We start from the raw sequence: 27,754 nt of genomic DNA on the forward strand, positions 1-27,754 counted from the left end.
CATCCCCCCCACAATGGTGTCACCCCCCCAATAGTGCCCCCCCCTTCACCCCCCCACAATGCTGTCACCCCCCCAATAGTGCCCCCCCCCCATAGGTGCTCCCCCCCATAGTGTCACCCCCCCCCAATAGTGCCCCCCCCCCAATAGTGCCCCCCCCATAGGTGCCCCCCCTTAACCCCCCCACAATGCTCTCACACCCCCCCCCAATAGTGTCACCCCCCCCACCAAGTGCCCCCCCCTTCACCCCCCCCACAATGGTGTCACCCCCCATCATAGGTGCCCCCCCCTTCACCCCCCCCCAGTGTCACCCCCCCCCCCAATAGTGCCCCCCTCTCATAGGTGCCCCCCCCCCAGTGTCACCCCCCCCCATAGGTGCCCCCCCACCCTCTAAGTGCCCCCCCCATAGGTGCCCCCCCCTTCATCCCCCCCACAATGGTGTCACCCCCCCCCCATAGTGTCACCCCCCCCCATAGTGCCCCCCCCTCATAGGTGCCCCCCCCCACCCTCTAAGTGCCCCCCCTTCACCCCCCCCACCAAGTGCCCCCCCTTTCAGCCCCCCACAATGGTATCACCCCCCCCCAATAGTGCCCCCCCTCATAGGTGCCCACCCCCCCATAGGTGCCCCCCCCACCCTCTAAGCGCCCCCCCCTTCAACCCCCCCCAATAGTGCCCCCCCCCCCCGCTGCGGCTGTGGCAGATCTAAAAACGGGGAGGGGGGGGGGCACGGGGGGGGGGCAGATAAATATTAAAGCACGACCCCCCCCCCCGTCCTTCCCCCCCCCCCCCCACACTTTCTCCCTCTCTAAGCATAGCAGGAAACCGCGGTGCTATAGGGAAACCATCCCCCCCCCCCCCCCACCCAAGTGCCCCCCCCTCATAGGTGCCCCCCCCTCATAGGTGCCCCCCCCTCATAGGCGCCCCCCCCCCATAGGTGCCGCCCCCCACCCTCTAAGTGCCCCCCCCCTTCACCCCCCCCCATAGTGCCCCCCCCATAGGTGCCCCCCCCACCCTCTAAGTGCCCCCCCCTTCACCCCCCCCCTCATATTGCCCCCCACAATGGTCTCACACCCCCCCCCAATAGTGTCACCCCCCCCCAGTAGTGCCCCCCCATAGGTGCCCCCCCCACCCTCTAAGTGCCCCCCCCTTCACCCCCCCCCCATAGTGCCCCCCCCATAGGTGCCCCCCCCTTCACCCCCCCCCAATAGTGTCAACCCCCCCAATAGTGCCCCCCCCTTCACCCCCCCACAATGGTGTCACCCCCCCCAATAGTGCCCCCCCCTCATAGGTGCCCCCTCCATAGTGCCCCCCCTTCACCCCCCCCAACGGTGTCACCCCCCCCATAGGTGCCCCCCCCACCAAGTGCCCCCCCTTCACCCCCCCACAATGCTGTCACCCCCCCCCCCCCCCAGTAGTGCCCCCCTCTCATAGGTGCCCCCCCCGTCACCCCCCCCACAATGGTCTCACCCCCCCCCAATAGTGTCACCCCCCCATAGGTGCCCCCCCATAGTGCCAACCCCCCCCAATTTCTGCCACCCCCTTTTTGCCCCCCCCCAATTTTTGCCCCCCCTAATTTTCACCCCCCCTTCTTGCCCCCCCCCAAGTTTTGCCCCCCACCTTATGTCCAATTCTGTGCCCCCCCCACTCCCTCTCCTTTCACCCCCCCCTTTCTTACCCCCACAATTTTTGCCCCCCCCTAATTTTTGACCCCCCCCCAATTTTTGCCCCCCCTTTTTGACTCCCCTAATTTTCACCCCCCTTCTTGCCCCCTCCTAATTTTTGCCCCCCCCCACCTTATGCTCCCCCTTTCACCCCCCCTTCTTGCCCTCCCCCAATTTTTGCCCCCCCCAATCTTTGCCCCCCCCAATTTTTGCCCCCCCCACCTTATGCTCCCCCTTTCACCCCCCCCTTCTTGCCCTCCCCAAATTTCTGCCCCCCCCAATTTCTGCCCCCCCTTTTTGACCCCCCTAATTTTCACCCCCCCTTCTTGCCCCCTCCTAATTTTTGCCCCCCCCACCTTATGCTCCCCCTTTCACCCCCCCCTTCTTGCCCTCCCCCAATTTTTGCCCCCCAATTTTTGCCCCCCCTAATTTTCACCCCCCCTTCTTGCCCTCCCCAGATTTTTGCCCCCCCCAAACTTTGCCCCCCCCAATCTTTGCCCCCCCCAAATTTTTGCCCCCCCCACCTTCTGCTCCCCCTTTCACCCCCCCTCCTTGCCCTCCCTCCCCTTTCACCCCCCCTTCTTGCCCTCCCCCAATTTTTGACCCCCCTAATTTTCACCCCCCCTTCTTGCCCTCCCCAGATTTTTGCCCCCCCCCAATTTTTGCTCCTCCTCCTTTCTGCCCCCCCCCCCTTATGCTCCCTCTTTCACCCCCCATCTTGCCCTCCCCAAATTTTTGCCACCCCCAATCTTTGCCCCCCCCCGATTTTTCCTCCTACTTTTTGCCCCCCCCCACCTTATGCTCCCCCTTTCACCCCCCCTTCTTGCCCTCCCCAAATTTTTTGCCCCCCCCCCAATTTTTGACCCCCCCCTTTTTGACCCCCCTAATTTTCACCTCCCTTCTTGCCCCCCCCCCAATTTTTGCCCCCCCCACCTTCTGCTCCCCCTTTCACCCCCCCCTCCTTGCCCTCCCTCCCCTTTCACCCTCCCTTCTTGCCCTCCCCAAATTTTTGCCACCCCAATCTTTGCCCCCCCCAATTTTCGCCCCCCCCCCGATTTTTGCACCTCCTCCTTTTTGCCCCCCCCCCTTATGCTCCCCCTTTCACCCCCCCCTTGCCCTCCCTCCCCTTTCACCCTCCCTTCTTGCCCTCCCCCAATTTTTGACCCCCCTAATTTTCACCCCCCCTTCTTGCCCTCCCCAGATTTTTGCCCCCCCACTCTTTGCCCCCCCCAATTTTTGCCCCCCCCACCTTATGCTCCCCCTTTCACCCCCCCCTTGCCCTCCCTCCCCTTTCACCCTCCCTTCTTGCCCTCCCCCAATTTTTGACCCCCCTAATTTTCACCCCCCCTTCTTGCCCTCCCCAGATTTTTGCCCCCCCACTCTTTGCCCCCCCCAATTTTTGCCCCCCCCACCTTATGCTCCCCCTTTCACCCCCCCTTCTTGCCCTCCCCAAATTTCTGCCCCCCCCAATTTCTGCCCCCCCTTTTTGACCCCCCTAATTTTCACCTCCCTTCTTGCCCCCCCCCCCAATTTTTGCCCCCCCACCTTATGCTACCCCTTTCACCTCCCTCTTGCCCTCCCTCCCCTTTCACCCTCCCTTCTTGCCCTCCCCCAATTTTTGCCCCCCCAATTTTTGCCCCCCCTAATTTTCACCCCCCCTTCTTGCCCTCCCCAAATTTTTGCCCCCCCCAAATTTCCCCCCCCCTTATGCTCCCCCATTCACCCCCCCCTCCTTGCCCTCCCTCCCCTTTCACCCTCCCTTCTTGCCCTCCCCCAATTTTTGCCCCCCCTAATTTTCACCCCCCCTTCTTGCCCTCCCCAAATCTTTGCCCCCCCCAACCTTTGCCCCCCCCCTTATGCTCCCCCATTCACCCCCCCCTCCTTGCCCTCCCTCCCCTTTCACCCCCCCTTCTTGCCCTCCCCAAATTTTTGCCCCCCCCTATTTGCCCCTTTTAATTTTCACCCCCCCTTCTTGCCCCCCCCCTAATTTTTGCCCCCCCCCTTATGCTCCCCCTTTCACCCCCCCCCCCTTGCCCTCCCTCCCCTTTCACCCTCCCTCCTTGCCTCCCCCAATTTTTGCCCTCCCAATTTTCACCCCCCCCCTTCTTGCCCCTCCCCCCCTTCTTGCTCCCCCCCCCCCCCCCCCCAATTTTTGCCCCCCCCCGCCCCCACCTTGTGCACGGCCTTGCGCAGGATGTCCTTGTACTCGTCCTTGCTGATGTCCTTGCGCTGGTAGTAGGGCTTGATGGCCAGCTTCACCTCCTCCACCGCCCGCTCCTGGGTGTGCAGCTTCTTCAGGTACTGCGGGGGTGGGGGGACACGGGGGGGGTCACAGGACGTGTGGGGACACTTTGGGGGGCATCTGGGGACATTTTGGGGGCATTTAAGGACACTTTGGGGGCATTTAAGCACACTTTGGGGGCATCTAAGGAGATCTGGGGACACTTTGGGGGCATCTGGGGACGTTTAAGGACACTTTGGGGACATCTGGGGACACTTTGGAGGCGTTTAAGGACACTTTGGGGACACTTTGGGGGCATCTGGGGACATTTTAGGGTCATTTAAGGACACTTTGGGGGCATTTGGGGACACTTTGGGGACATCTAAGGACATTTAAGGACACTTTGGGGACATCTGGTGACACTTTGGGGTCATTTAAGGACACTTTGGGGGCATTTGGGGACACTTTGGGGACATCTAAGGACATCTGGCGACACTTTAGGGTCATCTAAGGACACTTTGGGGGCATTTGGGGACACTTTGGGGACGCCTAAGGACATCTGGGGACACTTTGGGGGCATCTGGGGACACTTTGGGGGCGTTTAAGGACATTTAAGGACACTTTGGGGGCATCTGGGGACACTTTGGGACATCTAAGGACATCTGGGGACACTTTGGGGTCATTTGGGGACACTTTGGGGGCATTTAAGCACACTTTGGGGACATCTAAAGACATCTGGGGACACTTTGGGGGCATCTGGGGACATTTTAGGGTCATTTAAGGACACTTTGGGGACATCTGGGGACACTTTGGGGGCGTTTGGGGACACTGGGGGCATCTGGGGACACTCTGGGGTCGTTTAAGGACACTCTGGGGACATCTCGGGACACGTAAGGACATGGCGTGCTCCTGGGTGTGCAGCTTCTTCAGGTACTGCGGGGGGGGGGACACGGGGGGGGGTCACAGGACGTCTGGGGACACTTTGGGGGGCATTTGGGGACATTCTGGGGTCATTTAAGGACACTTTGGGGGCATTTAAGCACACTTTGGGGACATCTAAGGAGATCTGGGGACACTTTGGGGGCATCTGGGGACACTTTGGGGGCGTTTAAGGACATTTAAGGACACTTTGGGGGCATCTGGGGACACCTTGGGGGCATTTGGGGACATTCTGGGGACGTTTAAGGACACTTTGGGGACATCTGGGGACACTTTGGGACATCTAAGGACATCTGGGGACACTTTGGGGTCATTTGGGGACACTTTGGGGGCATTTAAGCACACTTTGGGGACATCTAAGGACATCTGGCGACACTTTGGGGGCATCTGGGGACATTTTAGGGTCATTTAAGGACACTTTGGGGGCATTTGGGGACACTTTGGGGACATCTAAGGACATCTGGCGACACTTTGGGGGCATCTGGGGACATTTTAGGGTCATTTAAGGACACTTTGGGGGCATTTGGGGACACTTTGGGGACATCTAAGGACATCTGGCGACACTTTGGGGGCATCTGGGGACACTTTGGGGGCGTTTAAGGACATTTAAGGACACTTTGGGGACATCTGGGGACACTTTGGGGTCATTTGGGGACACTTTGGGGACATCTAAGGACATCTGGCGACACTTTAGGGTCATCTAAGGACACTTTGGGGGCATATGGGGACCCTTTGGGGACACCTAAGGACATCTGGGGACAATTTGGGGGCATCTGGGGACACTTTGGGGGCGTTTAAGGACATTTAAGGACACTTTGGGGACATCTGGGGACACCTTGGGGGCATTTGGGGACATTCTGGGGACGTTTAAGGACACTTTGGGGACATCTGGGGACACTTTGGGGGCGTTTAAGGACACTGGGGGCATCTGGGGACATTTTGGGGGGGTTTAAGGACACTTTGGGGGCATTTGGGGACACTTTGGGGACATCTAAGGACATCTGGCGACACTTTGGGGGCATTTGGGGACACTTTGGGGGCATTTAAGGACACTTTGGGGACATCTAAGGACATCTGGGGCACTTTGGGGGCATCTGAGGACATTTTAGGGTCATTTAAGGACACTTTGGGGACATCTGGGGACACTTTGGGGGCGTTTGGGGACACTGGGGGCATCTGGGGACACTCTGGGGTCGTTTAAGGATATTTAAGGACACTTTGGGGGCATCTGGGGACACTTTGGGGGCGTTTAAGGACATTTAAGGACACTTTGGGGGCATCTGGGGACACTGGGGTCATTTAAGGACACTTTGGGGGCATTTAAGCACACTTTGGGGACATCTAAGGACATCTGGCGACACTTTGGGGGCATCTGGGGACATTTTAGGGTCATTTAAGGACACTTTGGGGGCATTTGGGGACACTTTGGGGACATCTAAGGACATCTGGGGACACTTTGGGGGCATCTGGGGACATTTTAGGGTCATTTAAGGACACTTTGGGGACATCTGGGGACACTTTGGGGGCGTTTGGGGACACTGGGGGCATCTGGGGACACTCTGGGGTCGTTTAAGGACACTCTGGGGACATCTGGGGACACGTAAGGACATGGCGTGCTCCTGGGTGTGCAGCTTCTTCAGGTACTGCGGGGGGGGGGACACGGGGGGGGGTCACGGGACGTCTGGGGACACTTTGGGGGGGTTAAAGGACACTTTGGGGGTCGTTTAAGGACACTTTGGGGGCATTTGGGGACACTTTGGGGACATCTAAGGACATCTGGCGACACTTTGGGGGCATCTGGGGACACTTTAGGGTCATTTAAGGACACTTTGGGGACATCTGGGGACACCTTGGGGGCATTTGGGGACATTCTGGGGTTGTTTAAGGACACTTTGGGGGCATTTAAGCACACTTTGGGGACATCTAAGGAGATCTGGGGACACTTTGGGGCATTTAAGGACACTCTGGGGACATCTGGGGACACTTTGGGAGCATTTAAGGACACTTTGGGGGCATTTGGGGACACTGGGGTCGTTTAAGGACACTTTGGGACATCTAAGGACATCTGGGGACACTTTGGGGTCATTTAAGGACACTTTGGGGGCATTTAAGCACACTTTGGGGACATCTAAAGACATCTGAGGACACTTTGGGGGCATCTGGGGACATTTTAGGGTCATTTAAGGACACTTTGGGGGCATTTGGGGACACTTTGGGGACATCTAAAGACATCTGAGGACACTTTGGGGGCATCTGGGGACATTTTAGGGTCGTTTAAGGACACTTTGGGGGCATTTGGGGACACTTTGGGGACATCTAAGGACATCTGGCGACACTTTGGGGGCATCTGGGGACATTTTAGGGTCATTTAAGGACACTTTGGGGGCATTTGGGGACACTTTGGGGACATCTAAGGATATCTGGGGACACTTTGAGGGCATCTGGGGACATTTTAGGGTCATCTAAAAACACTTTGGGGGCATTTGGGGACACTTTGGGGACATCTAAGGACATCTGGGGACACTTTGGGGGCGTTTGGGGACACTGGGGGCATCTGGGGACACTCTGGGGTCGTTTAAGGACACTCTGGGGACATCTGGGGACACGTAAGGACATGGCGTGCTCCTGGGTGTGCAGCTTCTTCAGGTACTGCGGGGGGGGGACACGGGGGGGGTCACGGGACGTCTGGGGACACTTTGGGGGGCATTTGGGGACATTCTGGGGTCATTTAAGGACACTGGGGACACTTTGGGGGCGTTTAAGGACACTTCGGGGTCATTTAAGGACACTTTGGGGACATCTGGGGACACTTTGGGGGCGTTTGCGGACACTGGGGGCATCTGGGGACATTTTGGGGGGGTTTAAGGACACTTTGGGGGCATTTGGGGACACCTTGGGGGCATTTGGGGACATTCTGGGGTCGTTTAAGGACACTTTGGGGGCATTTAAGCACACTTTGGGGACATCTAAGGAGATCTGGGGACACTTTGGGGCATTTAAGGACACTCTGGGGACATCTGGGGACACTTTGGGAGCATTTAAGGACACTTTGGGGGCATTTGGGGACACTGGGGTCGTTTAAGGACACTGGGGACGCTTTGGGGTCATTTAAGGACACTTTGGGGGTCATCTAAGGACACTTTGGGGGCACCTGGGCACACTTTGGGGACATCTAAGGACATCTGGGGACACTTTGGGGACAACTGGGGACGTTTAAGGACACTTTGGGGGCATCTGGGGACACTTTGGGGTCATTTAAGGACACTTTGGGGGCATTTGGGGACACTTTGTGGGTCATTTAAGGACACTTTGGGGACATCTGGGGACACTTTGGGACATCTAAGGACATTTAAGGACACTTTGGGGGCATCTGGGGACACTTTGGGGGCGTTTAAGGACACTGGGGGCATCTGGGGACACTGGGGTCATTTAAGGACACTTTGGGGGCATCTGGGGACACTTTGGGGACATCTAAGGACACCCTGCAGACCCCACAGGACCCATCTCCGCCTTTGACCCCAATGCCCCCATTGACCCCAATGCCCCCATTGCCCCCAATGCCCCCATTGTCCTCATTGCCACCACTGCCCCCAATGTCCCCATTCCCCCCATTGAACCCAATGCCCCCATTGCCTCCATTGACCCCACTGGCCCCACTGGCCCTATTGAGACCTCAATGCCCCCAATGCCCCCACTGCCCCTATTGACCCCAATGTCCCCATTGCCCCCAATGCCCCCACTGCCCCCATTGACCCCAATGCCCCCATTGCCCCCATTGACCCCACTGACCCCAATGTCCCCATTGCCCCCAATGGTCCCACTGCCCCCATTGACCTCAATGTCCCCATTGACCCCAATGTCCCCACTGACCCCATTGACCTCAATGTCCCCATTGACCCCAATGTCCCCACTGACCCCATTGCCCCCATTGTCCTCATTGCCACCACTGCCCCCATTGACCCCAATGTCCCCACTGACCCCATTGCCCCCATTGTCCTCATTGCCACCACTGCCCCCATTGACCCCAATGTCCCCACTGACCCCATTGCCCCCATTGTCCTCATTGCCACCACTGCCCCCATTGACCCCAATGTCCCCACTGCCCCCAATGTCCCCATTCCCCCTATTGACCCCACTGGCCCCACTTCCCCCATTGACCCCACTGCCCCCATTACCCCCACTGCCCCCATTGACCCCAATGTCCCCATTACCCCCACTGCCCCCAATGCCCCCTTTGCCCCCAATGTCCCCATTCCCCCTATTGACCCCAATGCCCCCATTGCCCCCATTGACCCCACTGCCCCTATTGACCTCACTGACCCCAATGTCCCCATTGCCCCCATTGCCCCCAATGTCCCTACTGCCCCTATTGACCCCAATGTCCCCACTGCCCCCATTGACCCCACTGACCCCAATGTCCCCATTGCCCCCAATGGTCCCACTGCCCCCATTGACCCCAATGTCCCCATTCCCCCCACTGACCCCAATGCCCCCACTGCCCCCATTGACCCCACTGCCCCCATTGCCCCCAATGCCCCCACTGCCCCCAATGCCCCCTTTGCCCCCCAACACCCCCACGTCCCCCCCCCCCCGCTGACCTTATCGGTGTCCCCACGTCCCTCGGAGGTTCCGCTCCCGTCCCTTTTCCCCCCCTCTCCTCCGGCCGACGTCGCTCCATACAGACCCCCCCCGGGTCCCCCCCCCATCACCCCAGGACCCCCCCCCGGCCCCGACAGCCCCACGGGGTTCAGTGGGGTGGGGGCGGCCCCCCCCAAAGGGAGACCCCCGTGTAGGAGGAACGGGGGGGGCAGGTGGGGGGTGGGGGGGTGGGATGTGGGGCCGGAGCCCTGGGGGGGGGCGAGGGGGGGCAGCGGCTTGGCTTGGCTCAGGATCTGTGGGAGGAAATGAGGGGGGGGGGGGGCATTAATTAGGGGGGGACTTTAATTCTGGGGGGAGGGGGGGGCATTAATTAGGGGGGGACTTTAATTCTGGGGGAGGGGGGAAATCAGTGGGGGGGGCATTAATTGGGGGGGGACTTTAATTCTGGGGGGAGGGGGGGGAAATGAGTGGGGGGGGCATTAATTAGGGGGGGGCATTAATTAGGGGGGGACTTTAATTCTGGGGGGAGGGGGGAAATGGGGGGGGCATTAATTAGGGGGGACATTAATTCTGGGGGGAGGGGGGAAATGAGTGGGGGGGGCATTAATTAGGGGGGGACTTTAATTAGGGGGGGACTTTAATTCTGGGGGGAGAGGGGAAATGAGTGGGGGGGGCATTAATTAGGGGGGGACTTTAATTCTGGGGGGAGGGGGGGCATTAATTAGGGGGGGGACTTTAATTCTGGGGGGAGGGGGGAAATCAGTGGGGGGGGCATTAATTGGGGGGGGACTTTAATTAGGGGGGAGGGGGGGAAATGAGTGGGGGGGGCATTAATTAGGGGGGGGCATTAATTAGGGGGGGACTTTAATTCTGGGGGGAGGGGGGAAATGGGGGGGGCATTAATTAGGGGGGACATTAATTCTGGGGGGAGGGGGGAAATGAGTGGGGGGGGCATTAATTAGGGGGGGACTTTAATTAGGGGGGGACTTTAATTCTGGGGGGAGAGGGGAAATGAGTGGGGGGGGCATTAATTAGGGGGGGACTTTAATTCTGGGGGGAGGGGGGGCATTAATTAGGGGGGGGACTTTAATTCTGGGGGGAGGGGGGAAATCAGTGGGGGGGGCATTAATTGGGGGGGGACTTTAATTAGGGGGGAGGGGGGAAATGAGTGGGGGGCATTAATTAGGGGGGGGGCATTAATTAGGGGGGGACTTTAATTCTGGGGGGAGGGGGGAAATGGGGGGGGCATTAATTAGGGGGGACATTAATTCTGGGGGGAGGGGGGAAATGAGTGGGGGGGGCATTAATTAGGGGGGGACTTTAATTCTGGGGGGAGGGGGGGCATTAATTAGGGGGGGGACTTTAATTCTGGGGGGAGGGGGGAAATCAGTGGGGGGGGCATTAATTGGGGGGGGACTTTAATTAGGGGGGAGGGGGGGGAAATGAGTGGGGGGGGCATTAATTAGGGGGGGGCATTAATTAGGGGGGGACTTTAATTCTGGGGGGAGGGGGGAAATGGGGGGGGCATTAATTAGGGGGGACATTAATTCTGGGGGGAGGGGGGAAATGAGTGGGGGGGGCATTAATTAGGGGGGGACTTTAATTAGGGGGGGACTTTAATTCTGGGGGGAGAGGGGAAATGAGTGGGGGGGGCATTAATTAGGGGGGGACTTTAATTCTGGGGGGAGGGGGGGCATTAATTAGGGGGGGGACTTTAATTCTGGGGGGAGGGGGGAAATCAGTGGGGGGGGCATTAATTGGGGGGGGACTTTAATTAGGGGGGAGGGGGGAAATGAGTGGGGGGCATTAATTAGGGGGGGGGCATTAATTAGGGGGGGACTTTAATTCTGGGGGGAGGGGGGAAATGAGTGGGGGGGGCATTAATTAGGGGGGGTCATTAAATGATGATGTAAATGTGGGTTTAAATGGGCACTGGGGGCAACGGGGGGGTCGTTAACTGGGAGAGAACATTAATTTGGAGCACTATTAATTGGGGGGTTGTTAATTGGAGAAGATATGAGGGATGTGTGCGAGCGGGTGGTTAAATGGGGGGGGGGGGCTTTAATTTGGGTGGGGGTCAGTATGGGGTGGGGGTCGCTATGGGGTGGGGGTCCCTATGGGGAGGGGTCCCTATGGGGCAAGGTCACTGTGGGGTGGGGGTCCCTATGGGGTGGGGGTCCATATGGGGTGGGGTTCCTATGGGGTGGGGTTCCTATGGGGTGGGGTCGCCATGGGGTGGGGGTCGGTATGGGGTGGGGTCGCTATGGGGCGGGGATCCATATGGGGCGAGCATTGCTATGGGGTGGGGATCTCTATGGGGTGGGGTCGCTATGGGGTGGGGGTCCCTATGGGGTGGGGTCCCTATGGGGTGGGGGTCGCTATGGGGCAGGGGTTGGGATGGGGTGGGGGTCCCTATGGGATGGGGGTCCATATGGGGTGGGGTCGTTATGGGGTGGGGTCGCTATGGGGCGGGGATCCATATGGGGCGAGGATTGCTATGGGGCGAGGATTGCTATGGGGTGGGGTCGCTATGGGGTGGGGGTCCCTATAGGGCAGGGTCGCTATGGGGTGGGGGTCAGTATGGGGAGGGGGTCCATATGGGGTGGGGGCCCATATGGGGTGGGGGTCCCTATGGGGTGGGGGTCCCTATGGGGCAGGGGTTGGGATGGGGTGGGGGTCCCTATGGGATGGGGGTCCATATGGGGTGGGGTCGTTATGGGGTGGGGTCGCTATGGGGTGGGGTCGCTATGGGGTGGGGTCGCTATGGGGCGGGGATCCATATGGGGCGGGGATCCATATGGGGCAAGCATTGCTATGGGGTGGGGGTCGGTATGGGGTGGGGTCGCTATGGGTTGGGGGTCCCTATAGGGCGGGGATCCATATGGGGCGGGGATCCATATGGGGCAAGCATTGCTATGGGGTGGGGGTCGGTATGGGGTGGGGTCGCTATGGGGTGGGGGTCCCTATAGGGCGGGGATCCATATGGGGCGGGGATCCATATGGGGCAAGCATTGCTATGGGGTGGGGGTCGGTATGGGGTGGGGTCGCTATGGGGTGGGGGTCCCTATAGGGCAGGGTCGCTATGGGGTGGGGGTTGGGATGGGGTGGGGGTCCCTATGGGATGGGGGTCCATATGGGGTGGGGTCGTTATGGGGTGGGGTCACTATGGGGCGGGGATCCATATGGGGAGAGCATTGCTATGGGGTGGGGATCTCTATGGGGTGGGGTCGCTATGGGGTGGGGGTCCCTATAGGGCAGGGTTGCTATGGGGTGGGGGTCCATATGGGGTGGGGGTCAATATGGGGAGGGGGTCCATATGGGGTGGGAGTCCATATGGGGTGGGGGTCGCTATGGGGCAGGGGTCCATATGGGGTGGGGGTCCCTATGGGATGGGGGTCCATATGGGGTGGGGTTGTTATGGGGTGGGGTCGTTATGGGGCAGGGGTCACTATGGGGCCTGGATCCATATGGGGCGAGGGTTGCTATAGGGTGGGGATCCCTATGGGGTGGGGTTGCTATGGGTTGAGGGTCCCTATGGGGCAGGGGTCCCTATGGGGTGGGGGTCCATATGGGGTGGGGGTCAGTATGGGGAGGGGGTCCGTATGGGGAGGGGGTCCCTATGGGGCGGGGGTCGCTATGGGGCGGGGTCCCTATGGGGCAGGGTCGCTATGGGGCAGGGGTCCCTATGGGGCAGACCCACCTGGTTGGTGGCGTGCAGCAGCTCCTGGGCTTTGGCCCGGCTGGCCAGGTTGGCCTCCTCCATTTTGAACAGCAGCGCCGTCACTGCGGGGAGGGGGCGGCACTGAGACCCCCACCGGGACCCCAAATCCCACCGCCCCCACCCCACAACACGGCCTCGAGACCCCAACCCCAACCCGTGACCCCAAGACCCCAAACCACTGCCCCAACCCCAACCCGTGACCCCAAGACCCCAAATTGTGACCCCAACCCCAATCCAGGACCCCAAAACCAACCCATAACCCCATGACCCCAAATTACGACCCCAAAACTCCAATCCATGACCCCAAGACCCCAAATTGTGACCACAACCCCAATCCAGGACCCCAAAACCAACCCATAACCCCATGACCCCAAATTATGACCCCAAAACTCCAATCCATGACCCCAAGACCCCAAATTAAGACCCCAAATTGGGATCCCTGCCCCATCCTATGACTTCAAGACCCCAAACCATGACCCCAACCCCAATCCAGGACCCCAAAACCAACCCATAACCCCATGACCCCAAATTATGACCCCAAAACTCCAATCCGTGACCCCAAGACCCCAAATTGTGACCCCAACCCCAATCCAGGAGCCCAAAACCAACCCATAACCCCATGACCCCAAATTATGACCCCAAAACTCCAATCCATGACCCCAAGACCCCAAATTAAGACCCCAAATTGGGATCCCTGCCCCATCCCATGACTTCAAGACCCCAAACCATGACCCCAACCCCAATCCAGGAGCCCAAAACCAACCCATAACCCCATGACCCCAAATTATGACCCCAAAATTCCAATCCATGACCCCAAGACCCCAAATTATGACCCCAAAATTCCAATCCAGGACCCCAAAACCAACCCATAACCCCATGACCCCAAATTATGACCCCAAAACTCCAATCCATGACCCCAAAACTCCAAATTAAGTCCCCAATCCATAACCCATAACCTCAAAACCCCAAATTATGACCCCAAGACCCCATCCCATGACCCCAAGATCTCAAACCATGACCCCAACCCCAATCCAGGACCCCAAAACCAACCTATGACCCCATGACCCCGAATTACGACCCCAAAACTCCAATCCATGACCCCAAGACGCCAAATTGTGACCCCAACCCCAATCCAGGACCCCAAAACCAACCTATGACCCCATGACCCCAAATTATGACCCCAAAATTCCAATCCATGACCCCAAGACCCCAAATTGTGACCCCAACCCCAATCCAGGACCCCAAAACCAACCTATGACCCCATGACCCCAAATTATGACCCCAAAATTCCAATCCATGACCCCAAGACCCCAAATTGTGACCCCAACCCCAATCCAGGACCCCCAAACCAACCCATAACCCCATGACCCCAAATTACGACCCCAAAACTCCAATCCATGACCCCAAAACTCCAAATTAAGTCCCCAATCCATAACCCATAACCTCAAAACCCCAAATTATGACCCCAAGACCCCATCCCATGACCCCAAGATCTCAAACCATGACCCCAACCCCAATCCAGGACCCCAAAACCAACCTATGACCCCATGACCCCAAATTACGACCCCAATCCATAACCCATGACTTCAAGACCCCGAATTCTGATCCCAACTCCATCCCATAACCCCAAGATCCCAAACCGAGACCCCAACCCCATCCCCAAGACCCAAATCCATGACCCCAATCCCAAACTTTGACCCCAAGAACCCAAATTATGAACCCCAAGACGCCAGTCCACGTCCCCCAGACCCCAGTCCATGTCCCCAACCCCAAACATGACGTCCCCAACCCCAAAACCCCCATCCTCCCACCCTGTAACACCCCCCAAAACCCCAAACCATGTCCCCAACCCCAAATATGACATCCCCAACCCAATGTCCACATCCCCAAGACCCCAAATCCCCACCACTCACCCCACAACCCCAAATATGACATCCCAACCCCAACCTCCCATCCTCCCACCCCACAATCCTCCCCAAGACCCTAAAACACATCCCCAACCCCAAATACGACATCCCCAGCCCCAAACATAACATCCCAACCCCAAACATGACGCCCCCAACCCCAAATATGACGTCCCCAACCCCAAACCCCCATCCCCCCACCCCACAACCCCAAATATGACGTCCCCAACCCAACGCCCATGTCCCCAACCCCAAACATGACGTCCCTCAACCCCAAATATGACATCCCCCCACCCCCGACCCCAAACCTGAAGTCCCCAACCCAACATCCATGTCCCCAACCCCAAATATGCCACCCCCAACCCCAAACATGACGTCCCCCAACCCCAAATATGACATCCCCCCACTCCCGACCCCAAACCTGATGTCCCCAACCCAACGTTCATGTCCCCAACCCCAAATATGATGTCCCCAACCCCAAATACGTCCCCAACCCAATGTCCATGACCCCAAACCCAAATATGACATCCCCCCACCCCCAACCCCAAACCTGACGTCCCCAACCCCAAATATGACGCCCCCAACCCAACGCCCATGTCCCCAACCCCAAATCTGACACCCCCAACCCCAAACACGACGTCCCCAACCCAAATATGACATCCCCAACCCAACGCCCATGTCCCCAACCCCAAATACAACACCCCCAACCCAATGTCCATGACCCCAACCCCAAATCCGACACCCCCAACTCCAAACCCGACACCCCCAACCCCAAATATGACACTCCCAACCCCAAATACGACGTCCCCAACCCAACGCCCAGGTCCCCAACCCCAAACATGACGTCCCCAACCCAACACCCATGTCTCCAACCCCAAATATGACACTCCCAACCCCAAATCCGACGCCCCCAACCCAACGTCCACATCCCCAACCCCAAATCCGACACCCCCAACCCCAAACACGATGCCCCCAACCCCAAATACGACATCCCCAACCCCAAATACGACATCCCCAACCCCAAATACGACATCCCCAACCCCAAATATGACGCCCCCAACCCAACGCCCATGTCCTCAACCCCAAATACAACACCCCAAACCCAACCTCCATGACCCCAACCCCAAATATGACGCCCCCAACCCAACGCCCATGTCCTGAACCCCAAATACGACGCCCCCAACCCCAAATCCGACACCCCCAACCCCAAACACGATGCCCCCAACCCCAAATCCGACACCCCCAACCCCAAACACGACGTCCCCAACCCAAATCCGACACCCCCAACCCCAAACACGATGCCCCCAACCCCAAACACAACATCCCCAACCCCAAACATGACGTCCCCAACCCAAATACGACATCCCCAACCCCAAACACGACGCCCCCAACCCAAATACGACGTCCCCAACCCCAAACACGACGCCCCCAACCCAAATACGACGTCCCCAACCCCAAACACGACGTCCCCAACCCCAAATACGACGTCCCCAACCCCAAACACGACGCCCCCAACCCAAATACGACGTCCCCAACCCCAAATATGACGCCCCCAACCCAACGCCCACGTCCCCAACCCCAAATCCGACACCCCCAACCCCAAACACGATGCCCCCAACCCCAAATACAACACCCCCAACCCAACATCCACGTCCCCAACCCCAAATACAACACCCCCAACCCAATGTCCATGACCCCAACCCCAAATCCGACACCCCCAACTCCAAACCCGACACCCCCAACCCCAAATATGACACTCCCAACCCCAAATACGACGTCCCCAACCCAACGCCCAGGTCCCCAACCCCAAACATGACGTCCCCAACCCAACACCCATGTCTCCAACCCCAAATATGACACTCCCAACCCCAAATCCGACGCCCCCAACCCAACGTCCACATCCCCAACCCCAAATCCGACACCCCCAACCCCAAACACGATGCCCCCAACCCCAAATACGACATCCCCAACCCCAAATATGACGCCCCCAACCCAACGCCCATGTCCTCAACCCCAAATACAACACCCCAAACCCAACCTCCATGACCCCAACCCCAAATATGACGCCCCCAACCCAACGCCCATGTCCTGAACCCCAAATACGACGCCCCCAACCCCAAATCCGACACCCCCAACCCCAAACACGATGCCCCCAACCCCAAATCCGACACCCCCAACCCCAAACACGACGTCCCCAACCCAAATCCGACACCCCCAACCCCAAACACGATGCCCCCAACCCCAAACACAACATCCCCAACCCCAAACATGACGTCCCCAACCCAAATACGACATCCCCAACCCCAAACATGACGCCCCCAACCCAAATACGATGTCCCCAACCCCAAACACGACGCCCCCAACCCAAATACGACGTCCCCAACCCCAAACACGACGCCCCCAACCCAAATACGACGTCCCCAACCCCAAACACGACGTCCCCAACCCCAAATACGACGTCCCCAACCCCAAACACGACGTCCCCAACCCCAAATACGACATCCCCAACCCCAAACACGACGCCCCCAACCCCAAACACGACGTCCCCAACCTAAATCCGACACCCCCAACCCCAAACACCACGTCCCCAACCCAACCTCCATGACCCCAACCCCAAATACAACACCCCCAACCCACCATCCACGTCCCCAACCCCAAATACAACACCCCCAACCTCAAACACGACGTCCCCAACCCAACGCCCACGTCCCCAACCCCAAATCCGACACCAACCCAACCTCCATGACCCCAACCCCAAACATGACGTCCCCAACCCAAATACGACACCCCCAACCCCAAACACGACATCCCCAACCCCAAATACGACATCCCCAACCCAATGTCCACGTCCCCAACCCCAAATCCCACACCCCCAACCCCAAATCTGACACCCCCAACCCCAAACACGATGCCCCCAACCCCAAACACGACATCCCCAACCCAACGCCCATGTCCCCCACCCCAAATCCGACACCCCCAACCCCAAACATGACATCCCCAACCCAAATCCGACACCCCCAACCCCAAACACGATGCCCCCAACCCCAAATCTGACACCCCCAACCCCAAACACGATGCCCCCAACCCCAAATACGACATCCCCAACCGAAATACGACGTCCCCAACCCAACCTCCATGACCCCAACCCCAAACACGACGCCCCCAACCCCAAACACGACACCCCCAACCCAACATCCATGTCTCCAACCCCAAATATGACATCCCCAACCCCAAATACAACAACCCCAACCCAACCTCCATGACCCCAACCCCAAATCCAACACCCCCAACCCCAAATACGACGTCCCCAACCCGACGTCCACGTCCCCAACCCCAAATCCCACACCCCCAACCCCAAACACGATGCCCCCAACCCCAAATACGACATCCCCAACCCAACGCCCATGTCCCCCACCCCAAATCCGACACCCCCAACCCAACCTCCATGACCCCAACCCCAAATATGACATCCCCAACCCCAAATATGACATCCCCAACCCCAAACCCGACATCCCCAACCCCAAACACGACGTCCCCAACCCAACGTCCACGTCCCCAACCCCAAATCCCACACCCCCAACCCCAAATCTGACACCCCCAACCCCAAACACGATGCCCCCAACCCCAAACACGACATCGCCAACCCAACGCCCATGTCCCCCACCCCAAATCCGACACTCCCAACCCAACCTCCATGACCCCAACCCCAAATATGACATCCCCAACCCCAAATACGACGTCCCCAACCCCAAATAAGACGCCCCCAACCCAACGCCCATGTCCCCAACCCCAAACATGCCGTCCCCAACCCCAAATATGACGTCCCCAACCCAACATCCATGTCTCCAACCCCAAATATGACACTCCCAACCCCAAATCCGACGCCCCCAACCCAACGTCCACGTCCCCAACCCCAAATCCCACACCCCCAACCCCAAACCTGACACCCCCAACCCCAAACACGACATCCCCAACCCAACGCCCACGTCCCCCACCCCAAATCCGACACCCCCAACCCAACCTCCATGACCCCAACCCCAAATATGATGCCCCCAACCCAATGCCCATGTCCCCAACCCCAAATCCGACACCCCCAACCCCAAATCCGACACCCCCAACCCCAAACACGACATCCCCAACCCCAAATATGACATCCCCAACCCCAAACATGACCTCCCCAACCCAAACACGACATCCCCAACCCCAAACACGACGTCCCCAACCCCAAACATGACATCCCCAACCCCAAATACAACAACCCCAACCCAACGCCCATGTCCCCAACCCCAAGCATGACGTCCCCAACCCCAAATCCGACGCCCCCAACCCAAATACGACGTCCCCAACCCAACGTCCACGTCCCCAACCCCAAATCCGACACCCCCAACCCCAAACACGACATCCCCAATCCAACGCCCACGTCCCCCACCCCAAATCCGACACCCCCAACCCAACCTCCATGACCCCAACCCCAAATATGATGCCCCCAACCCAATGCCCATGTCCCCAACCCCAAATCCAACACCCCCAACCCCAAATCCGACGCCCCCAACCCAAATATGACGCCCCCAACCCAACGTCCACGTCCCCAACCCCAAATCCGACACCCCCAACCCCAAACCTGACACCCCCAACCCCAAACACGACATCCCCAATCCAACGCCCACGTCCCCCACCCCAAATCCGACACCCCCAACCCAACCTCCATGACCCCAACCCCAAATATGATGCCCCCAACCCAATGCCCATGTCCCCAACCCCAAATCCAACACCCCCAACCCCAAACACGACGTCCCCAACCCCAAACACGACATCCCCAACCCCAAATATGACATCCCCAACCCCAAACATGACCTCCCCAACCCAAACACGACATCCCCAACCCCAAACACGACATCCCCAACCCCAAACATGACATCCCCAACCCCAAATACAACAACCCCAACCCAACGCCCATGTCCCCAACCCCAAGCATGACGTCCCCAACCCAACATCCACGTCCCCAACCCCAAACCCGACACCCCCAACCCAACCTCCATGACCCCAACCCCAAATACGACATCCCCAACCCCAAATAAGACGCCCCCAACCCAACGCCCATGTCCCCAATCCCAAACATGCCGTCCCCAACCCCAAATATGACGTCCCCAACCCAACATCCACGTCCCCAACCCCAAACCTGACACCCCCAACCCCAAATATGACATCCCCAACCCGAAACATGACGTCCCCAACCCAAATACGACACCCCCAACCCCAAACACGACGCCCCCAACCCCAAACACGACATCCCCAACCCCAAACACGACATCCCCAACCCAACGCCCATGTCCCCCACCCCAAATCCGACACCCCCAACCCAACCTCCATGACCCCAACCCCAAACACGACGCCCCCAACCCCAAACACGACATCCCCAACCCAAATCCGACACCCCCAACCCCAAACACGACATCCCCAACCCAACGCCCATGTCCCCCACCCCAAATCCGACACCCCCAACCCAACCTCCATGACCCCAACCCCAAATATGACATCCCCAACCCCAAATACGACATCCCCAACCCCAAATAAGACGCCCCCAACCCAACGCCCATGTCCCCAACCCCAAACATGCCGTCCCCAACCCCAAATATGACGTCCCCAACCCAACATCCACGTCCCCCACCCCAAATCCGACACCCCCAACCCAACCTCCATGACCCCAACCCCAAATATGATGCCCCCAACCCAATGCCCATGTCCCCAACCCCAAATCCAACACCCCCAACCCCAAATCCGACGCCCCCAACCCAAATATGACGCCCCCAACCCAACGTCCACGTCCCCAACCCCAAATCCGACACCCCCAACCCCAAACCTGACACCCCCAACCCCAAACACGACATCCCCAATCCAACGCCCACGTCCCCCACCCCAAATCCGACACCCCCAACCCAACCTCCATGACCCCAACCCCAAATATGATGCCCCCAACCCAATGCCCATGTCCCCAACCCCAAATCCAACACCCCCAACCCCAAACACGACGTCCCCAACCCCAAACACGACATCCCCAACCCCAAATATGACATCCCCAACCCCAAACATGACCTCCCCAACCCAAACACGACATCCCCAACCCCAAACACGACATCCCCAACCCCAAACATGACATCCCCAACCCCAAATACAACAACCCCAACCCAACGCCCATGTCCCCAACCCCAAGCATGACGTCCCCAACCCAACATCCACGTCCCCAACCCCAAACCCGACACCCCCAACCCAACCTCCATGACCCCAACCCCAAATACGACATCCCCAACCCCAAATAAGACGCCCCCAACCCAACGCCCATGTCCCCAATCCCAAACATGCCGTCCCCAACCCCAAATATGACGTCCCCAACCCAACATCCACGTCCCCAACCCCAAACCTGACACCCCCAACCCCAAATATGACATCCCCAACCCGAAACATGACGTCCCCAACCCAAATACGACACCCCCAACCCCAAACACGACGCCCCCAACCCCAAACACGACATCCCCAACCCCAAACACGACATCCCCAACCCAACGCCCATGTCCCCCACCCCAAATCCGACACCCCCAACCCAACCTCCATGACCCCAACCCCAAACACGACGCCCCCAACCCCAAACACGACATCCCCAACCCAAATCCGACACCCCCAACCCCAAACACGACATCCCCAACCCAACGCCCATGTCCCCCACCCCAAATCCGACACCCCCAACCCAACCTCCATGACCCCAACCCCAAATATGACATCCCCAACCCCAAATACGACATCCCCAACCCCAAATAAGACGCCCCCAACCCAACGCCCATGTCCCCAACCCCAAACATGCCGTCCCCAACCCCAAATATGACGTCCCCAACCCAACATCCACGTCCCCCACCCCAAATCCGACACCCCCAACCCAACCTCCATGACCCCAACCCCAAATATGATGCCCCCAACCCAATGCCCATGTCCCCAACCCCAAATCCAACACCCCCAACCCCAAATCCGACGCCCCCAACCCAAATATGACGCCCCCAACCCAACGTCCACGTCCCCAACCCCAAATCCGACACCCCCAACCCCAAACCTGACACCCCCAACCCCAAACACGACATCCCCAATCCAACGCCCACGTCCCCCACCCCAAATCCGACACCCCCAACCCAACCTCCATGACCCCAACCCCAAATATGATGCCCCCAACCCAATGCCCATGTCCCCAACCCCAAATCCAACACCCCCAACCCCAAACACGACGTCCCCAACCCCAAACACGACATCCCCAACCCCAAATATGACATCCCCAACCCCAAACATGACCTCCCCAACCCAAACACGACATCCCCAACCCCAAACACGACATCCCCAACCCCAAACATGACATCCCCAACCCCAAATACAACAACCCCAACCCAACGCCCATGTCCCCAACCCCAAGCATGACGTCCCCAACCCAACATCCACGTCCCCAACCCCAAACCCGACACCCCCAACCCAACCTCCATGACCCCAACCCCAAATACGACATCCCCAACCCCAAATAAGACGCCCCCAACCCAACGCCCATGTCCCCAATCCCAAACATGCCGTCCCCAACCCCAAATATGACGTCCCCAACCCAACATCCACGTCCCCAACCCCAAACCTGACACCCCCAACCCCAAATATGACATCCCCAACCCGAAACATGACGTCCCCAACCCAAATACGACACCCCCAACCCCAAACACGACGCCCCCAACCCCAAACACGACATCCCCAACCCCAAACACGACATCCCCAACCCAACGCCCATGTCCCCCACCCCAAATCCGACACCCCCAACCCAACCTCCATGACCCCAACCCCAAACACGACGCCCCCAACCCCAAACACGACATCCCCAACCCAAATCCGACACCCCCAACCCCAAACACGACATCCCCAACCCAACGCCCATGTCCCCCACCCCAAATCCGACACCCCCAACCCAACCTCCATGACCCCAACCCCAAATATGACATCCCCAACCCCAAATACGACATCCCCAACCCCAAATAAGACGCCCCCAACCCAACGCCCATGTCCCCAACCCCAAACATGCCGTCCCCAACCCCAAATATGACGTCCCCAACCCAACATCCACGTCCCCCACCCCAAATCCGACACCCCCAACCCAACCTCCATGACCCCAACCCCAAATATGATGCCCCCAACCCAATGCCCATGTCCCCAAACACAAATCCAACACCCCCAACCCCAAACACGACGTCCCCAACCCAACCTGCATGACCCCAACCCCAAACCCGACGCCCCCAACCCCAAACCCGCCCCCCCCCGCCCCCCAACTCACAGGCCAGCACCCCGCTGGTGGCGCAGTCCACCCCTCCCTGCAGGTTCCAGGCCACGGGCGCCCGCCCCGTCCCGTCCTTCTCCCCGCATCGGCTGTCGGCCTCGGGTTCAACGCGGGGGGGTTCGCCGCTCCCCCCTCCACCTCCACCGCTTCCGGCCCCCCCGGCCGGGGGTCCCGCGGTTCCTCCCGCCCCCCCCCCCCCCCGCCACCCCCTTCCTCGGGTAGGAAGGAGACGTCGGGGGTTTTGCAGCTGCTGTCCACCGTCTGCGAAGAATCCGGCGTCACCTCGCGTTCCGTCGCCCCCGTTTTGGTGCCGGGGGGGGCGAGGGGGGGGGGGGGCGGCGGCGGCGGCGGCGACGACGACGACGGGGCTGGGGGGTTTCGGGCTGCCCCCCGATTTTTCCGATCCCGACCAATGAGTTTCGACGGCAGCTCGCGTCGTTTTGGGGGGGGGGCTCCCGCTCTGCCCGCAGCTGTCGGCTTTGGATTTCTTCAGCGCCCCCCCCCCGCTTTTGCTGCCCTTCGTCTTCTTCCTCTTCCTCGCCTCTCCCCCCCCAGCTTTGCTTTTCACGCCGCTCTTCGTCTTCTTGCCCCCCCCCCCCCCCACCACCACCGCCGACTTTGCCGGCTTTGGAGCTTTTGGCTTTCTTGCTTTTGCCCCCCCCTGCATCCTTGGAGGCGGCGCCGCTTTGCGACGACGGCGGCGGCAATTGGGGGGGGGTCGTCTCGCTTTTGGGGGTCTTACAGGTCGCATTCGACCCCCCCCCCCTCACCCCGGGGATGGGGGGGGTCTCGCCTTTAAGGAAAGCGTTACGACTCTCGGCGTCTCGGGTGAATTTGATACCGATGGAAGTTCCGCCGTCTTTGGAAGTTCCGGAAATGATATTTGGGGGGGGGGCTCCGCTGTTGGGGGTGGCAGGGGGGGTCCCGGAAATACAGGTAGAAGTAGTGGAGGTGACGCCTTCCCGAATCAACACGGCCACTTTGGATTGGAGCTTCAGCCGCCGGCCGGATGGGTGGTGGTGGTGGTGGTGGTGATGGGGGGGTCTGGCGGTGGTGGTGGTGGTGGTAGACGTGGGGGGGGGGCTTTCTTTACGCCCCCCCCCGCCCCCCAAACTGCTTTTGCTCTTCCTCGGCGCGGATGGAATCGCCGAACCCCCCCCCCCCCCCGGTTCTGTCTTTGTCCCCTTTGGTTTTCTTGCGATGCCTCCCGTCGCCGTGCGCCCGCTTGCGCTCCTTCTCCTTGCCCCCCCCCGCCCCCCCACCCCCCAATTTCGGGGGGGTGACGGAGGCGGCGCTGCTGGGGGGGGGTCCGTCACGCTGCTGCTGCTGCTGCTGCTGCTGCTGGGGGGTTTCCCTGGGGGCCGCCTCGCGATCCGACCCCCCCTCGAAACTCAAGCCCTCCGAATCGTACAGAGCCGCCCGCCCCCCCCCCAACTCGGCCCCCGCCAACTCCTGGATGGAGGGGGGGACCACCCCGCCCCCCCCCCCGGATCCGGATACCCCAGTTCCGTGCCCTCGACTGCTCCCCCCCCCCGACCCCCCCTCCGCCGCCTCCCCTGCTATCGGCCCTGGGGGGTCTCCGTGAACTTCGGGACCTGGAACGCTTTTTTTTCTTCCTCCCCCCCCCTTCGCTGCCCCCCCCGCGCTGCCGTCGCCTCGATCGGTGCCTACGCGGGGGGGGGGTCCCTGATCTCCCCCTCCTCCTCCTCCTGCGGCTCCTTTTATCCCCGCTGCCGCTTCCCCCCCCCCCACCCCCCCCTCCTCCTCCTCCTCCTCCTCCTCCTCCCCCCCCCCTGGAACGGGACCGGCGGCTTCTGGACCACGAACGGCGACGGGAACGGGAACGGGACCCCCCGCCCCCCCCCCCGCTGCGCTGCCGCCGGCGTTCCGAGCTCTGGGGGGGGGGGGGCGGGGGTTCGGGGGGTGGTTTGGGACCCCCCCCCCAGGAACGCTCGCGGGAACGTTTGGGTTTCTTGCACGGGGGGGGAGGAGGTGGAGGGGAAGGGCAGCGGGGAGGAGGTGGGGGGGGGGCGCGGCGGGGAGCGGGGTTGGGAGCCGAGGGGGGGGCGGAAGAGGAAGATGAGGATGAAGGGGGGGCGCGGCGAGGTTCGGGGATGGGGGGGGGGATGGGAGGTGGGGGGGCGTCCGCCCCGAAATCGGCGCCGTCGTCCGAATCGGCGTGGAGGGATAAAAAATCGTCGCCCTCCGGGGGGGGCAAACGGGGGGGGCGGGGGTCGGAGTTGCGGGGACCCCCCCCAAACCTCGCGGCGGTGGTGGTGGTGGTGGGGGTGGGGGTGGGGGTGGGGGGGGTGATGGGGGTGGGGGTCAGGCGGTGGGGTTGCGGGGGGGCGGCGGCGGGGGGGGGCCGCTCCTCGTCGGGGTTGACGATCTCCCCCTCCTCAATATCGGAATCCCAGGAGCGGCGCTGGCGGTGGTGGGAGGGGGGGGGCGGGGGGGGGCCGGTTATCCTGGTGGCTTGAATGGGGTGGTGGGGGGGGGGTCCCGGAGGGGGGGGTGGGGGTGATGGAGACGGGGATGGGGGGTCGGCATTGGGGTTACCGGGGGTCACGACCTCGAGTTGAGGTCGCAGGCCGGACGCTACCATAAAAACGCGACGGCGAGGGCCGGGGGGGGCCAGGAGGGCGGGGGCACCTTCATCATCTTCCTCGTCGTCGTCTTCGTCGTCGTCGTCGTCCTCCTCCTCGTCTTCGGGGAGAGTGGAGTCGGCGGCGCCGGGGGGGGGTTCGGGGGGGTCTTGGCTGAGGCTGTTGTCGTCGTAAATGCCGGCCAAGGTTTGGGAGATGCGGGTGATGCTGCGGGCGACGGCGCGGCGCTCTTCGTCTTCGTCGTCATCGTCGTCGTCGTCGTCTTCGTCGTCGTCGTCGTCGTCGTCTTCGTCCGTGCTGCTGCCGCCGCCGCTGCTGCTGCTGTGGGCCCCCCCCCCGGCGCTTGGGGGGGGGGATGAGCTGGCGTTGGAGCCGGTGGGTTCGAACGGGTCGTATTTCTGGTCCTGGGGGGTCGGGGGGGGGCGGCGGTGGTGGTGGTGGTGGTGGTGGTGGTGGTGGTGGGAGGTGGGGAAGGTGGGACCCCCAGCGCCGCCCCCCCCTGGGTTGTTGGCGGAGGAGGAGGAGGAGGAGGAGGAGGAGGAGGAAGAGGAGGAGGAGGAGGAGGAGGAAGAGGAGGAGGGGGCCGGGGGGGGGGCGGAGGATGCGGCGTCTTCGTCGGTGGGGTGGAAGGGGTCATAAATATCCGGGGGGGGGGGAGGCTGAGGGGGAGGGGGGGGGGCGGAGGGGGGGGGCTGCGAGGATGAGGAGCGGGAGGAGGAAGAGGAGGAGGAGGAGGAGGAGGAAGAAGAAGAGGAATCGGCTTTATCCTGGGGGGGGGCGCGGGGGGGCGCGGCATCCTGACGGGGGGAGGGAGCGGGGGGGCCCTGAGGGCGCTGCTGTTGTTGCCCCCCCGGGGGTCCCCCCCCAGCTGCTGCCATGCGGGGACCGCGGGGACGCCGGGACCGGCCCGGCGGGGGGGGGGCGGGGGGGGCACGACGGGTCCGGTGAGGGAGGGGGGGGGCGGGGGGGGTCCCCGAAGTTAAGGGAGTGGGAAAAGGGTGGGGGGTGGGGGATGGGGGGGTGCCCGGGGGGGGGGCGCCTGGGGGACGCCAACGGCGAGCGGAAGAACCGGGAAGGCGGACTGGGGGGGGGGGAATGGGGGGGGGAATAGGGGGGGAATGGGGGGGTATATGGGAGGGGGGAATGGGGGGGAAATATGGGGGGGGATGAGGGGGAATAGGGGGGAATATGGGGGGAAGAATTGGGGGGGGCATTTGGGGGTATATGGAAGGGGGGGAATATGGGGGGGCGTGAGGGGGAATAGGGGGGAATATGGGAGGGGGGATATGGGGGGGGGGATATGGGGGGGAGAAATGGGGGGGAATATGGGGTTAGACAAGGGGGGGCATAGGAGGTGAAATATGGGGGAGGGGAAAGTGGGTTTATATGGGGGGGGGAAATAATGGGGGAAGGATATGGGGGGGTTATGGGGAGGGAGAACCGTGGGGGGGGGGAACATGGGGGGAAAAACACGGGGAGGGGGGGGAACATGTGGGTCAGCAGGGGGGGGGTCAAGGGGGTGTGACTCTCCCCCTCCACACCCCCATAATGACCCCATGCCCTCCCCCAAAAAGTTCCCAGTCTGTCCTCATTTCCCCCCCCCCACGACCCCACATCCCGCCCCACAACCCCTTCTCCCCCCATAACCAATATCCCACCCCACAACCCCATACACCCCATAACCCCATACCCCCCCCCATAACCAATATCCCACCCCACAACCCCATATTCCCCTTCATAACTCCATACCCCCCCCCAT

The 27,754-nt window shown here is 60.7% G+C and overlaps 1 protein-coding gene across 1 annotated transcript in view; it reads right to left on the minus strand.

The window, feature by feature from the left end:
• The window catches only part of SCAF1 (SR-related CTD associated factor 1), a 46,522-nt gene that overhangs the window by 542 nt on the left and 18,226 nt on the right, over positions 1-27,754 (minus strand). Inside the window, 10 exon segments of the mRNA XM_090127547.1 lie at positions 3,831-3,959; positions 7,195-7,467; positions 9,417-9,710; positions 13,118-13,200; positions 23,387-23,557; positions 23,590-23,731; positions 23,733-23,984; positions 23,986-24,780; positions 25,155-25,676; positions 25,776-27,076. Of these exon segments, the coding sequence (XP_089983673.1) occupies positions 3,831-3,959; positions 7,195-7,467; positions 9,417-9,710; positions 13,118-13,200; positions 23,387-23,557; positions 23,590-23,731; positions 23,733-23,984; positions 23,986-24,780; positions 25,155-25,676; positions 25,776-27,076 (3,962 nt within the window).

This window comes from Phasianus colchicus, chromosome 31 (genome assembly GCF_987193195.1).
Source record: "Phasianus colchicus chromosome 31, bPhaCol1.hap1.1, whole genome shotgun sequence".
Taxonomy (NCBI): domain Eukaryota; kingdom Metazoa; phylum Chordata; class Aves; order Galliformes; family Phasianidae; genus Phasianus; species Phasianus colchicus.